The following is a 15,309-nucleotide window of genomic DNA, read 5'->3' as shown; positions in this document are numbered from 1 at the left end:
CAAAAACCATTCAATATGTTGCGAGCCTGGAAGGCGGGTTATCTAGTGACAATGCAGTGAATTACATAACGGGGGGCCCCATTCTCTCGCTTTTTTTGCCTGTAACAATATTACACATGGATTGTTCATGCTACACACTTGTGCATGTTATAAAACATGTTGTGATGTGCACAATGAGGTGCAGCTATTTGTATGCGGATTCCTATAAACTTGCTCACACAAGATTTATCGGTATAGGTAATGAAGGTTGTGCAATCGGGTGACCATGTGTGTCCTGATTTCACGCTGGAGCTTCTGGAGGCGCCTACACGCACACCAAAATAGGCGGTTCCCATTTCTCCAACTCATCTCGCTTAAAGCGTTTGTTCACCTTTTGAGCACAATTTTACTGGTTTTATCTAGAATTAATCTGCATAAAAGTTTCAACATTGTACATGTATTACTTATACTGATCCCCAGTTACTTCCTGTATTATACTCCAGAGCTGCACTCACTATTCTGCTTGTGGAGTCACTGTGTACATACATTACATTACTTATCCTCTACTAATCCTCACTTATTTCCTGTATTATACTCCAGAGCTGCACTTACTATTCTGCTGGTGGAGTCACTGTGTACATACATTACTTATCCTGTACTGATCCTGAGTTACATCCTGTATTATACTCCAGAGCTGCACTCACTATTCTGCTGGTGCAGTCACTGTGTACATACATTACTTATTCTGTACTGATCCCGAGTTACATCCTGTATTCTACTCCAGAGCTGCACTCACTATTCTGCTGGTGCAGTCACTGTGTACATACATTACTTATCCTGTACTGATCCTGAGTTACATCCTGTATTCTACTGCAGAGCTGCACTCACTATTCTGCTGGTGCAGTCACTGTGTACATACATTACATTACTTATCCTGTACTGATCCTGAGTTACATCCTGTATTATACTCCAGAGCTGCACTCACTATTCTGCTGGTGCAGTCACTGTGTACATACATCACTTATCCTGTACTGATCCTGAGTTACATCCTGTATTATACTCCAGAGCTGCACTCACTATTCTGCTGGTGCAGTCACTGTGTACATACATTACATTACTTATCCTGTACTGATCCTGAGTTACATCCTGTATTATACTCCAGAGCTGCACTCACTATTCTGCTGGTGCAGTCACTGTGTACATACATTACATTACTTAATCTATATTGATCCTGAGTAATAGCCTGTATTATACTCCAGAGCTGCTGGACAAGCTACTACTTACAAGCTTCAGAGCTGAAATCTATCAGCTTGCTCTGATGGATTGTATTTCGAGAAGTGCTATCTTAACACCAAGTGTAGTGTCTGATAATATTCAACATGCTTGTGATTTCAGCTCTGAGGTATTATGCAGGCTGCAACTAGGGATCATTTTTTGTATTAAAGTCGTGTCCAAAGGTGAACATAGAACATTGCATGAGGGTTTCTTTGTGCATTAGTATATTTGTACGCAGGGGAGCGTAATTTTTTTTATTTATTTATAATAATTGATTCCCTTGGGCACCGAGGCCAGTATTTCTGAGAATATTTTGGTCTATGAGGCCAAGTACTGTATACGGTATATAACTCAATGTAGTTCTAGATATGCTATAATTAGACATTTTTAAAATGCTGAGATCAATAGGAACTTAAAGTATGGCCTAAAGTGTGTTTTAAAGGAAATTTTGAAAAATATAGTTAGAGGTGACTGTCTTTCTAACACCCAAATATTTAAAGGGTATATGCATTTTTGCAAGCAATTTTAATCTTTCTTTTTTTGGGGGGGGGGGGGGGGGGAATAGCCTTGCTTAGAAATCTTCTGCTGCTTGGTGTCTACAGCTCATTTGCAGACTTGTGTATGTCTCTATGGTAACAGACTACAAACACTCTCTGTAGTCTGGTCATGGTATAATCTTTCCCTTTTCTTGCTAACTGACAGGGCATTGGAAGCGTCGCTCTACGCTGACCATTAATCGTGACTGTTTGTGGTTTTCGTTATGTAGGTGCTTAGTGAAACGAGAGTATTTTTTGAGGGTTTAAACGTAGGATAATTTTTAAATCCGTTGTACTGCTGAATGTGTCAGCTCCAGCGAGGGCAGTATAATCAGTAGGTGACTGTCACAGCTTGGTCCCTGTCACTGGTCATGTCCCTCAGTACTGTAGCTCTCAGATCTTGTGTGTGGTCCTTTAACATTATATGTTTAATTAAAGGATCAACTCCGCCAAAACATTTCTCTGACTTAAATGTCCTTTACGAGTAATCCATCCAGACAGGGTTTTTTTGTTTCTTTTTGTGGAGAAATTTGCTACAAACATTTTGTAGATTTTTGTGTCTCCTGGTGGGGGGGGGGGGCTTTCTGGCACATTGGTTATTGATTGAATTTATTGTTATAGGTATTTTAGTTTGTTTTGGTTTTTTTATGCCTATTTTATCCCTCAGTTTGAAAGATGAATTGAGGGATGCAAATGTTTTTGTTTTTTTTTGTTTGTTTTTATGTCTCTTGGGTGGGCTTTCTGACACACATTGATTATTAATTGAATTTATTGTTATAGATATTTTAGTTTTTAGTTTGTTTTTTTTAAATACATATTTTATCCCTCGGTTTGAAAGACGAAGTGAAGGCATGCCTGAGGGACGAAGGCTTTCTCTCAGTAGATGAGATTATTTTTACTTCTTAGCGGCGCCTGACGTACTTGATGCCTTTTAAGTTTGGCCGTTTTAATATATTCTTTCACAGTCAAACAGCCTTTACTTGGTCAAAGCAGCGTAAGAAGAACAAATGTCATCTTGTCTTGTGTCCTGTAATTACTCACAACATTCATGGTGCTCTACAGGAAAGAAGGTCACACCACTGCAATACTACAAGTTGTTTTGTTGTTTAGTTTTTTTTGGGGGGCAGGAGGGTTGGCAGTGATCATGAGGTCACCCATGACATTATTTCACATAGGGAAATATTTGGGTTGTTTTACAGATATTCACGTACGAACAGATAACATCACAGCTCCCTACATTTAACAGGACCGGAGTTTATTGTACTGTAACACCCGGCAGAACAAAGTTAACGCCTTCAAAAACTGCCTTAAAAACTGAAAACATAACCCCCTTCTTACACACAGAAAATACAAATTCTGTAGATTAATTGAAGCCCCAAATGGTGTCATTAATTCAAATATAACTTGCTAAAATAAAGACCCCCATACGCTTTCTTGGTGAAAAACTAGAAGTTGTGGTTTTCCGAATGCAGAGGTGGAAAATCAAGAAAATTTGCTGTGTACTTAAAAGGGCTGTCTCACTTCAGCAAGTGGCATTTATCAGGTAGAGAAAGTTATTACAATTAATACTTATTTCATTTTTCCATCACATTATACACTGTTTGTTTTCATGCTTGCACACTATAGGGATAAGCACTAGCCTATGTGAGCTCACACTCTCCTGGCCCACCAGAGAGGCCAGTGCTTTTTCCATATACTCTGCAAGCACGACAACCACTGATGGATTGCAGGGTGGTCGTAACCATGAAAACTAGCATTGTCTAATGTGATGGAAAAATGAATCAAGCCAGCAAAGGAAGCAATATGGACACTCGCAATACATTAGTAAGTGGCTTAATGAAGTGAGACAAATCCTTTAAGGGCTATAGCATTACAATACAGTAAGTGATGTTTCTAATCTTTTAATGAGGGAGCTTTGTTGTCTGAACTCTATAGATGTGTTTCTGATGGTATACAGTAATACTCTGTGGCTATCCTCAACGGCCCTCGTGTGGTGGGCGTTGTGACGACATCATGCTCACAGATGATAACACCTGACCACTTGTTCTTCATTTTTGTCCGGTGTACTGTTTCTTTGCCCATCATTTTGGGGACATGAGCTATTGTCTTTCCTGTAGCTGTCTGACTTCCACAGGAACTTGAATGAACTATGCTGACTAGCAAGCCAGCAGATGTTTGGGAAAGGACCTGATAGTTATATCTCCTGTGGATTGCATTAGCAGCCCTGCTGTGTATTTGGAGCTATTCAGTCTGTCTGGATGAAGTGGGAAAGCCGTGTCATCAGAATGACATTATGCAGTCGGATTGAACTGATAACCAATGATGGAAGAGCCACAATTATCTCCCACCAATCCTATGGGGGCCAATGCGCTGAAATGGTGGCTATTCTACAGGACGTCAGCCTAGGGACTACGGTTCCAGCTGGTGGAATTAAGAACTGCTCTTCTGCCCAACCTCGAGCCCACGGGTTTGGTTGGAGAGTCCAGGGTCGGCCGCTACCTCCACTCGTTGGGTGCCTGCTGCCCAAAGCAGGATTCTACTAGCTGGGGTAGTTGGTCCTGGGTCCCCCTAAAGTTGCGGATGTTTAATCCCAGGCAAGTCAGTGGAAGGGTGAATCGCTATCACATGTTCCATCCTGTGTCCTTGCTGGGACCGTACTATATGCTGCTGACTGTTGGTTATCCAATAAAGTCTTCCCGGAGCATTGTACCCTCACCCTCTGTTGTCTAAATTGTGTTCCACCCACAGGAAAGCAGCGCGGGCGTTCAGTGGTATGAGCCCTGACCCTGCGCGGTCTTTATAAAGATAGGAAGGCCAGCGGATGAGAGCACCCACTGACCCTAGTGTCTCCACAGGCGTTGGTGGCACAATCATAGCTCAACGACTTGGAGCATGACCTCTTCCTTCTCTCAGGTGCAGAAGTTGTTTGTATTACTCATATGTGACTGTATAGTATCGAAGGGCCGCTGCTGAAGGCACCTACAGGTCAGCAGGACGTAACGTGTTGCATGTGATGACTGAATGCGCTACAGTTTTTATGCTGAAGAAAATATGTCCTCAATTATGATGATTTTCTCTTTCGTAACACCTGAATCATATACCCCATAAATCTTTGTGACACGGATCTCTTGCAATCTTGGAGAAGTTCCAAAACGCTCTTTGCTCTCTCGTTTCTGAGATGCGGCATCAAGCTCCTGATCTGTCCTTTCACGGGATGAATGCCGTCTTTATCGTCAAGCACTAAGGACTGAGCAGGTTTAGGCTGACCGTAGACATAACTTTATTTTTGTTCGGAAGTTCTGCTGATACAAAGCTCTGGTTGTTCGGGTCCAAAAAATGACAAGGGTTTGTGACAATGACTACCCAGTGTAAATAGGCAAAACAGTCACCGATGGACAATAACCTCATTGTTCTATGGTGACGAAATTGATGTGCACTGAAAAATTTGCATGTATGTGAATTTATCGCCCTGCTCCTTAGGCGATATACGGGAGTCTTTGCTAATTAATCACAATTACTGCTTTGCCATCATTTATTAGCAATCCCTTGTGCGTAAATAGAGCTTTAAAACAATGATCTCTACTTGACCCGTCCGTTCTTTCATATTAATGTCTAGACGAATTGCTTCTCTGTTCCCAGGCATAAGGAAATCATGAAGACATGGTGGAAAAAACCTTCTCCTGAAAATTTCATTTCACAACCACTATAGGAATTTAAAGGGATTCTGAGTACACCTTCCCGCTCACTTTAGGTAACTTACTGGTACGTCACAGTGATGGCTCAGGAGCTGTGCCCGCGCCATAATTTTTGATTGCCAGCTATCACTCTGGATTATCGGTCAGGATCAAAGGTAACTCCAGTCCCATTGAACTTCTTAGTTGCCACGACCAGGGCAACTAACTAGTTAGAGAGAGAGCAATAGCTACTTCTCTCTCGCGGGGTGATGAGGGGTTGCCAAGGCAACCAGGAGCCTAACAATGGCCCCTAAATCTGCCATATACAAATTCCTATTGCCTTTGACGGGGCTGAATAGACATTATGTAAGTTTTTCTGTAACCGACATGATACAGTAGTATTGCAGTGTATTGTATGGGCGATCAGAGGATCATGGGATCAAGTCCTCTAGTGGTAAATAGAAAAAAAAAATCCAATTTAATTTTTTTATTTTTTGTTCCACTCTCTGAAAAACAAAAAGCTATAAATTCCGAATGGGCACCATAATGGTGCCATTAAAAAATACAGCTCGTCTCTTAGAGAGATAAAAAAAAAAGTTAGGACTTTTGAAGTGTGGAGATAATAAACTGAAAAAAGTTGTCCTGTCCGCATTTCAGCAGCCAGGCCATTTAAAATTTTTTTTCATTCACATGACTCTTTATGAGGCCTTGCTTTATGTAGGTAGAATTCTATTTTTTGGCACATAGGGATGGGGATGCACATAGATTACTGTGCAATTTATATAATTTTATGTGGTGCAAATATAGAAAAAAGTGACTGCACTGTATGCTAGTGCATTTTCCGTTACTATGACACAGGTTATTGTTAGGACAGTACCTACCGTAATAGAAGGCTAAATGAACAGACCTTTCTAGGTGCCCAGAGCTAATGGCAAAAGGAACCCCCAATCCCCGATTGTATAATTGGAAAACCTAGTCACTTGAACAATAGGGGAGTTTCCTTTGGTCACACCACGGACACAGTTTTGTTTGTGGAGAACAAAGGGCTAAATGGCCAGCCTCTGAGGTTCCTCCGCTCATTAGACCTGCTCCAAGGCGGGACAGGACACCCATGCAGGGGTTTTTATACAGTGTCGTAAAAACATTGCCCTGTAGACGAAGACCTTCAATGGTCTCCATTAAAAAAGTGTGTTGGCAGTGATTAAGAAGTTGAAGGGGTTATCCAGTATTTCCTCCTATCCTCAGGATCAGCTGTCAAACGAAGCCCGGTGCTCCATGAGCGCCACAGCCTCTTCCTAGACCATGTGACATTGCGGTACATTGGTCACACAACCTAGTTGCGGCACAACCCCATTTACATTTTTTTACAGAGTCAGGGCCATAAATATTGAGTTTTGTTTGGCTGTTAACCCTTGCTTTGTAACTGGAAAAAAATTATTAAAATGGAAAATCTGCCCAAAAAATAAAATTTTGAAATTTTCTCTCTATTTTCCATTAATTCTTGAGGAACACCTAAAGGGTTTGTAAAATCAGTTTTGAATACCTTAAGGGGTGTAGTTTGTAAAATGGGGTCATTTTTGTGTTGTTTCTATTATGTAAGCCTCACAAAGTGACTTCAGACCTGAATATGTCCTTAAAAAGTGGGTTTTGGAAAACTTCTGAAAAATTTCAAGATTTGCTTCTAAACTTCTAAGCCTTGTAACGTTCCCCCCCCCCAAAAAAATGGCATTCCCAAAATGATCCAAACATGAAGTAGACATATGGGGAATGTAAATGAATAACTATTTACTATAGCAGTATTACTATGTATTATAGGAGTAGAGAAATTGCAACTTGGAAATTTGCAAATTTTTGTATATTTTTTTTTTAATAAATAAAAATGATATTTTTTTTACTCCATTTTACTAGTGTCATGAAGTACAATCTCAGAATGGCCTGGATAAGTAAAAGCGTTTTAAGGTTATTCACACATAAAGTGACACTGGTCAGATTTGCCAAAAATGGCCTGGTCCTTAAAGAGGACCTTTCACCGAATCTTACCCTATGAACTAAGTATACATACATGTGGAGCGGCGCCCGGGGATCTCTCTGCACTTACTATTATCCCCGGGCGCCGCTCCGTTCTCCTGCTATGCCCTCCGGTATCTCCGTTCCCTAAGTTATGGTAGGCGGAGTCTGCCCTAGCGCTGGCCAATCGCATTGCAGATCTCACAGCCTGGGAGAAAATAACCTCCCAGGCTGTGAGCTCTGCGCTGCGATTGGCCAGCGCTAGGGCAGACTCCGCCTACCATAACTTAGGGACTGGTATCTCCGCCTACTATAACTTAGTGAGCGGAGATACCGGAGGGCATAGCGGCAGAACGGAGCGGCGCCCGGGGATAATAGTAAGTGCAGTGAGATCCCCGGGCGCCTCTCTACATATCTGTATAGTTAGTTCATAGGGTAAGAATCGGTGAAAGGTCCTCTTTAAGGTGAAAATGAGCTTGGTCCTTAAGGGGTTAAAAGTTAGCCTAGTGACTAGCTGATGAGGATTCTTTAACCCCAGGCGATTGGCTGTTTATCGCTGACGGAAGCTGCATCTGGATTTACATGAGGGTGGATGGCCACCCATTTCATCTATGGTTGGATGTACCAGGGCACCATAGCGGAAGCTGCTCCTGCAGAGTAGCTCTCTTCTGATGTGACTATCCTCTGTGGTGATCCTATTTAGATGGGGGTTGTCTTCTTACGTGTAGTTCGGCATGTAATCCTTGATAGCTAGGTTTTCTGAGATTTAGAGTCCTGTTAATGCTGTGAGCTGCAGCTTCTCTCGAAGCCTGGCTTGTCGTCGGCCTACCTCTTGGACCACAAGGTTTCAAGTAGGTTTGAGATTAATTCCATGACCTCCCAATCTTGGTGTACTTAATGAAATCCAGAAGGCTTAAATAGATAACCTAAATAACCATAAAAACCTGCGATAACCATGAGATTACAGAGCAGCAAACTGGTACAGGTCTTACATTCTGTGCCGTTTTCATCTTCTTTTCTTTTTTTTTTACCTGTTTTATCCTTTCTCGGGGCACAAATCGCGACTGTTTACCTGAAACCTTTCCCTTGAGATGGCTTAATGATTAAGTTGGCCACGGCTTTAGTGGTACTACTTGGGAGCCAGTCACTAATAAAGTTGCCATGGATTTGTGAGCAGGCAGCTTTTACTGCAGACAGAAAAGGGGTAGTTGGGCACTGAGCTGGCATAGACCAGGACCTCAGTGTGATTAATGCCTCTCCATCAGCTGAATAGTTTCCTAGAGCTGGCACCATCCAGCCTGTCTCCATGCCCTGCTGGCTCTGTGTGCACTGGCCCATGCTTATTAAATTTCTTATCAACATAAAAGTTAGTTGACCACGGGGTTCTTGTTTGTAGGATCAAAACGCCTCTGTAAAACCCGCCTGCAACAGCCAGAAGAGAGGACAAGGGGGGGGGGGGGAGATGTGTGTGTGTGTGTGTGTGTGTGTTGAGAAGAATTCTTACAGAAGCATTACTTCATATCAGTAGTCGGTTACAGTCATTAACCTGTCAGATTTGGAATTCAGAAGAGTAAGCGAAGACGGGTGTTGCTAGTTTCTGGTACCGGGGAGTGCCTGCTGATTGGCAAGACTCTCTCAGGTGGAGAACGTTGGCTGAGGTGGTCTGCAACACAGAAAAGACTTATAGCATATATTTTACCTGTACCTACACAGATGCACTCTATCCAGTCAGCACTGCCATTTTCAGACTGTGCAGGTACACACCTATTTTAAAACACAGGAAAATGTGGTATCTCTGTAATTATACTGACCCAGAGAATGAAGGGGACAGGTCAGTTTTACTGCGCAGGGAACACTTTGAAAATGGTGCAAAAATCAAGCCCTCATACAGCTATGTAAACTGGAAAATTGAAAAAGTTTTGGCTCCTGTAGGGCAGGGAGTGAAAAATGAAAATTCCCAAATTTAAAATTTGCTCAGCTTTAACCCCTTCCCGACATATGATGTACTATTACGTCATAGAAGTTAGTGCGTTCCTGCATCTTGACGTAATAGTGCGTCCCTGATAGCCGGGCCCCTGCTGTATCCGCCGGCAGCGATGTAAAAGCAGATGCTGTCAGATTAACCCCTTCTATGGCGTGGTCAGCGCTGACCGTGGCATAGAAAGTGCATATGGCGGGTGAGGGAGTCCATCGCTGCTGTGTCGGGGACCCGATGGGTGACGAGGCGGCCCGATGCCGTGCAGAGGCTGCCCAATGCCTTGCACGGCATCGGGACCTGCCTTCTGAGGAGGTCCAGCCCCAGGTTGGGTCTCCTAGGCAACCTGTTAGGCCCCTTTCACATGGGCAAATTTTCCGCACGGGTGCGATGCGTGAGGTGAACGCATTGCACCCGCACTGAATCCGGACCCATTCATTTCTATGGGGCTGTGCACATGAGCGGTGATTTTCACGCATCACTTGCGATTTTCACGCAACGCACAGCATGCTCCTCTTTGTGCGTTTTCCATGCAACGCAGGCCCCATAGAAGTGAATGGGGCTGCGTGAAAATCGCAAGCAAGCACGGTTGCTAGAAGACGATCGGGATGGGGACCCGATCATTATTAGTTTCCCTTATAACATGGTTATAAGGGAAAATAATGGCATTCTTAATACAGAATGCTAAGTACAATAGGGCTGGAGGGGTTAAAAAAAATTAATAAATAATTTAACTCACCTTAATCCACTTGTTCGCGCAGCCCGGCTTCTCTTCTGTCTTCATCTTTACTGTGCACAGGAAAAGGACCTGTGGTGACGTCACTGCGGTCATCACATGGTCCGTCACATGATCCATCACCTTTTTTTTTTTTTTTAACCCCTCTAGCCCTATTGTACTATGCATTCTGTATTAAGAATGCTATTATTTTCCCTTATAACCATGTTATAAGGGAAAATAATAAAATCTACACAACACCTAACCCAAACCGGAAATTCTGTGAAGTCCGGGTCTGGGTACCAAACATGCCGATTTTTCTCACGCGCGTGCAAAACGCATTACAATGTTTTGCACTCGCAGAGAAAAATTGCGTTAAAGTGAAATAAATAAAAAAATATACATATTAGGTATCACCATGTCCATAACAACCAGCTCTATAAAAAATATCACATCACCTAACCCCTCAGCTGAACACCGTAGAAAAATTAAATAAAAACAGTGCCAAAAAAGCAATTTTTATCACCTTACATCACAAAAATTGCAACACCAAGTGATCAAAAAGGTGTATGCCCCCCAAAATAGTACTAATCAAACCGTCGCCTCATCCCGCAATTTTTTTTATCCTAACTAAGACAATCGGTCAAAAAATAAAAAAGCTATGGCTCTCAGACTATGGAGACACTAAAACATCTTTTTTTTTTTTGTTTAAAAACTAGGAAAAAGTATACATATTTGGTATTGCCACGTCCGTAACTATCTGTTCTATAAAAATATCACATGACCTAACCCCTTAGGTAAACTCTGTAAAAATAAATAGATAAAAACTGTGCCAAAAGAACCAATTTTTTAGTCACCTTGCACCATAAAGTAATAATGAATTATCAAAAAAATCATATGTATCCAAAAATGGTACCAATGAAAACGTCAACTCTTCCTGCCAAAAACAAGTCCCAGCACAAGACGATCGGCAGAAAAATAAAAAAAAATAAGGCGTTCAGAAAATGGAGACACAAAAACATAATTTTTTATTTTTTTTAAATGCTTTATGATGTAAAACTGAAACAAACAAAGAAATTAGACATATTTGATATCATTGCATCCGTAACAACCTGTTCTATAAAAATAGCACATGATCTACCCTGTCAGATGAATGTTGTAAAAAAATAAAAAATTAACGGTGCCAAACCAGCAATTTTTTTGTTACCTTGGCTCACAAAAAAAATAATATAGAGCAATTAAAAATCATATGTACCCCAAAATAGTTCTACTGTAAGGGTGCATCAGGGGGCTTCAAAAGGGACATGGCATCTAAAAACCAGTCCAGCAAAATCTGCCTTCCAAAAACCATATGGCGCTCCCTTTCTTCTGCGCCCTGCCGTGTGCCCTTACATTAGTTTACAACCACATGTGGGGTGTTTTATGTAAACCGCAGAATCAGGGTAATAAATATTGTGTTGTTTGGCTGTTATCCCTCAATGTCTTAAAGAAAAAAATGGATTAAAATTTAAAATCTGCCAAAAAAGTGAAATTTTTGAAATTTAATTTCCATTTTAATTCTTGTCGAACACCTACAGGGTTAGCAAAGTTTGTAAAAAATCAGTTTTGAGTAACTTCAGGGGTGTAGTTTCTACAATGGGGTCATTTATGGGGGGTTTCTATTATGTAAGCCCGACAAAGTGACTTCAGACCTGAACTGGTCCTTAAAAAGTGGGTTTTGGAAATGTTCTTAAAAATTTTAAGAACTGCTTCTAAAATTCTAAGCTTTCTAACGTCCTAAAAAAAATAAAATGACATTTACAAGATGATGCCAACATAAAGTAGACATATGGGGAATGTTAAGTAATAAATATTTTATGAGGTATCACTTTCTGTTTTAAAAGCAGAGAAATAGAAATGTTGAAAATTGCTAATTATTCTAAATTTTGGGTAAATTTGGGATTTTTTCATAAATAAAGGTGAAATATATTGACTCAAATTTATGACTATCATGAAGTACAATGTGTCACAAGAAAACAATCTCAGAATGGCTTGGATAAATAAGCGTTCCAAAGCTATTACCACATAAAGTGACACATGTCAGATTTGCAAAAAATGGCTCGGGGTAGAAGGGGTTAAGGAGTTAAAGTTACTAGTTGTATGTAAACAAGTTTACCGAGCAGGTAACTTGGTGCAGATGCCGGTCTTAGAAAACTGTGAGATTTCCTGTGCTTTAAGGCATCATCTACAAGGACTTGATTCATTTTTCTTATTTTTTCCTTTTTTGGGTTATGTAGTTACTGGTTTCAAAACTTGTACACAGCAAATATAACCATGAGATATTTGTCGGATGAATTTTTGATTCATATTCTTCTCCATCCATGACCAGCCTAAAAACTTTTTGGGGAGAAAACTTGTTGAGCGCTTTTCCTCACTGTTTGTGGAGTTTGGCTGAAATGAATCCGTTGTCGGCCTCTACGATGGACCTTTGGCCAATAGAATATCGATCAAACTATACATCATCTCTCCCTAATGATCTGCCCCAGGGACTGCGCTAACAGAGTTTGACTTTGATATATCTGTTTGATGAAAGGCTACTAACATGTCAAACTTTACTCCTTCCTATAAGCACTGGCAGCCAATCGTCAAAGTTTATAGTGACATAAAATGAATGATTTCTAGCAGAAAACGATCTATATTTTGTGCTGGATTTCACATATTTGTGCAGAAAATGTTTCAATGTTATAATTACGGTAACCCTATTAAACTGGGTCACTGAATGATATATCAGGTTGATGAGACTGTTGGTATAAATCTCACATTGTTATAGTTTTCAAATTTGTCATCTATTAGAAAAAAAAAAAATAATATATATATATATATATATATATATATATTCCACCATTAAACACATTTTGCAGCTTACATATGATTAGTATAAAGAAAGATGTCAGTAAGTTAGTACATTATTACTTATCCTGTATTGATCCTGAGTTACATCCTATATTCTACTCCAGAGCTGCGCTCACTATTCTGCTGGTGCAGTCACTGTGTACATACATTACATTACTTATCCTGTACTGATCCTGAGTTACATCCTGTATTATACTGCAGAGCTGCACTCGCTATTCTGCTGGTGCAGTCACTGTGTACATACATTACTTATCCTTTACTGATCCTGAGGTACATCCTGTATTATACTCCAGAGCTGCACTCACTATTCTGCTGGTGCAGTCACTGTGTGCATACAGTACTTATCCTGTACTGATCCTGAATTACATCCTGTATTATACTAAAGAGCTGCACTCACTATTCTGCTGGTGGAGTCACTGTGTACATACATTACTTATCCTATACTGATCCTGAGTTACATCCTGTATTATACTCCAGAGCTGCACTCACTATTCTGCTGGTGCAGCCACTGTGTACATACATTACATTACTTATCCTGTACTGATCCTGAGTTACATCCTGTATTATACTCCAGAGCTGCACTCACTATTCTGCTGGTGCAGTCACTGTGTACATACATTACATTACTTATCCTGTACTGATCCTGAGTTACATCCTGTATTATACTCCAGAGCTGCACTCACTATTCTGCTGGTGGAGTCACTGTGTACATACATTACATTAGTTATCCTGTACTGATCCTGAGTTACATTCTGTATTATACTCCAGAGCTGCAGTCACTGTGTACAAACATTACTTATCCTGTACTGATCCTGAGTTACATCCTGTTTTATACTCCAGAGCTGAACTCACTATTCTGCTGGTGGAGTCACTGGTATATACATTAGTTATCCTGTACTGATCCTGAGTTACTTTACATTACTTATCCTGTTGATCCTGAGTTACATCCTGTATTATACTCCAGAGCTGCATTTATAATTCTGCTTGTCATTTTTAAAACCACGTGACAAGCTTGTTGACAAACACAGCTGTTAGCTGTTTTCGTCCGATAGAGATGTACATACAGACTACATTTCCCTCATTACAAACCACCAGAATGTTTTGGGCTGAAACTGAACAAGCAGCAAATGATAGGAAGTTTCAAATCTGGAGCTTAAAAAATGTGACTGCAGCTCTGCAGTATAAACTCAGGATTGACATAAGATAAATCAAACTTTTTATACACGGCTGTTCTATTTGTAAGATGTAAAGATGCACTTAAGCATGAATATATTTGTGTCCCTTTTTTTCAGAAATATTAAAGTTTTCTTTTTCTGTTGCAGGAGAAGACAGATTCTGAACCAGAGAAAAGTGAGAGTAAAAGCCCAAGCCCCACAACTGAAGTTGAGCTGGGGAACACAGTGATAAGTTCTCTATCAGTAAATGAATATTTTGCCAAAAGGATGGCACAGCTTAAAAAGTCCTATGCCAAGTCTACAGAGACTGTCCCTGAGACCGCAGAGCAATGCTCTGAAGACACCTTAGAGAACTACTCCGAAGATACCAAGAAGAAATCCAAAAAGAAAAAACGCAGAAAGAATGAAAATGACTACTGCCCAGAAGAGCCGGAGGTAGTGGAGAATCTTCGAGACAGCAATAGCCTGGAATCCACAGATTGTCAGGGGAGGAGAAGAAAACCAAAGAGCAAGAAAGGGGACAAAGTTCTGACTGTAGAAACCTTGGAGAACCATGAGGAGGAGGTGGAGGACCATGACGAGACGCTAAGAAAGAAGAAGAAGAAAAAGAAAAACAAAAGGAAAAAAGAGTTGTGTGAAGATAGACAGGCGGACGATGTCACGTCTACTCCCAACGAAGACATTGACACAGAGCAACCAAAGAAAAAGAAGAAGAGAAAGGGAGATAACACAGAAGCTTAGAACTGTAGGACATATGAAATTCATCTTACTGCCCGCGGTGCCGAGTCTTAACGATGGACTTGAGAACATTTTAGAAATCATGTATTTTCTTATGAATTGAAATATACCAGTGGCCACTTTTTCATTTGTCTGTGACTTTCAGATAACCCTTGAATGAAAATGTATAAAATATCACAATCCTTAATCGACCTGGTGACTATATTTTCTACAGATCTACTGAATGATTGTTGGCCTGAATGATCACTTGATACATTATTATTACATTGTCTCATGTAACATCCTCAAATTATAGGTTACTGAAAAAACAGTCCTAGAATACGATACGTATCATAAATTTACT

The 15,309-nt window shown here is 40.6% G+C and overlaps 1 protein-coding gene across 1 annotated transcript in view; it reads left to right on the top strand.

The window, feature by feature from the left end:
- PINX1 (PIN2 (TERF1) interacting telomerase inhibitor 1) overlaps positions 1-15,153 on the top strand; it is a 135,636-nt gene extending 120,483 nt beyond the window's left edge. The window contains 1 exon segment of the mRNA XM_040427170.1: positions 14,376-15,153. Within this exon segment, the coding sequence (XP_040283104.1) occupies positions 14,376-14,969 (594 nt within the window). The 3' untranslated portion in view covers positions 14,970-15,153.
- Positions 15,154-15,309: the final 156 nt, after the last annotated feature.

The sequence above is a fragment of the Bufo bufo genome, chromosome 4, assembly GCF_905171765.1.
Source record: "Bufo bufo chromosome 4, aBufBuf1.1, whole genome shotgun sequence".
NCBI lineage: Eukaryota > Metazoa > Chordata > Amphibia > Anura > Bufonidae > Bufo > Bufo bufo.
The sequence above is the reverse complement of the archived record's forward strand: the minus strand, read 5'-3'. Positions and strand labels throughout refer to the sequence as shown.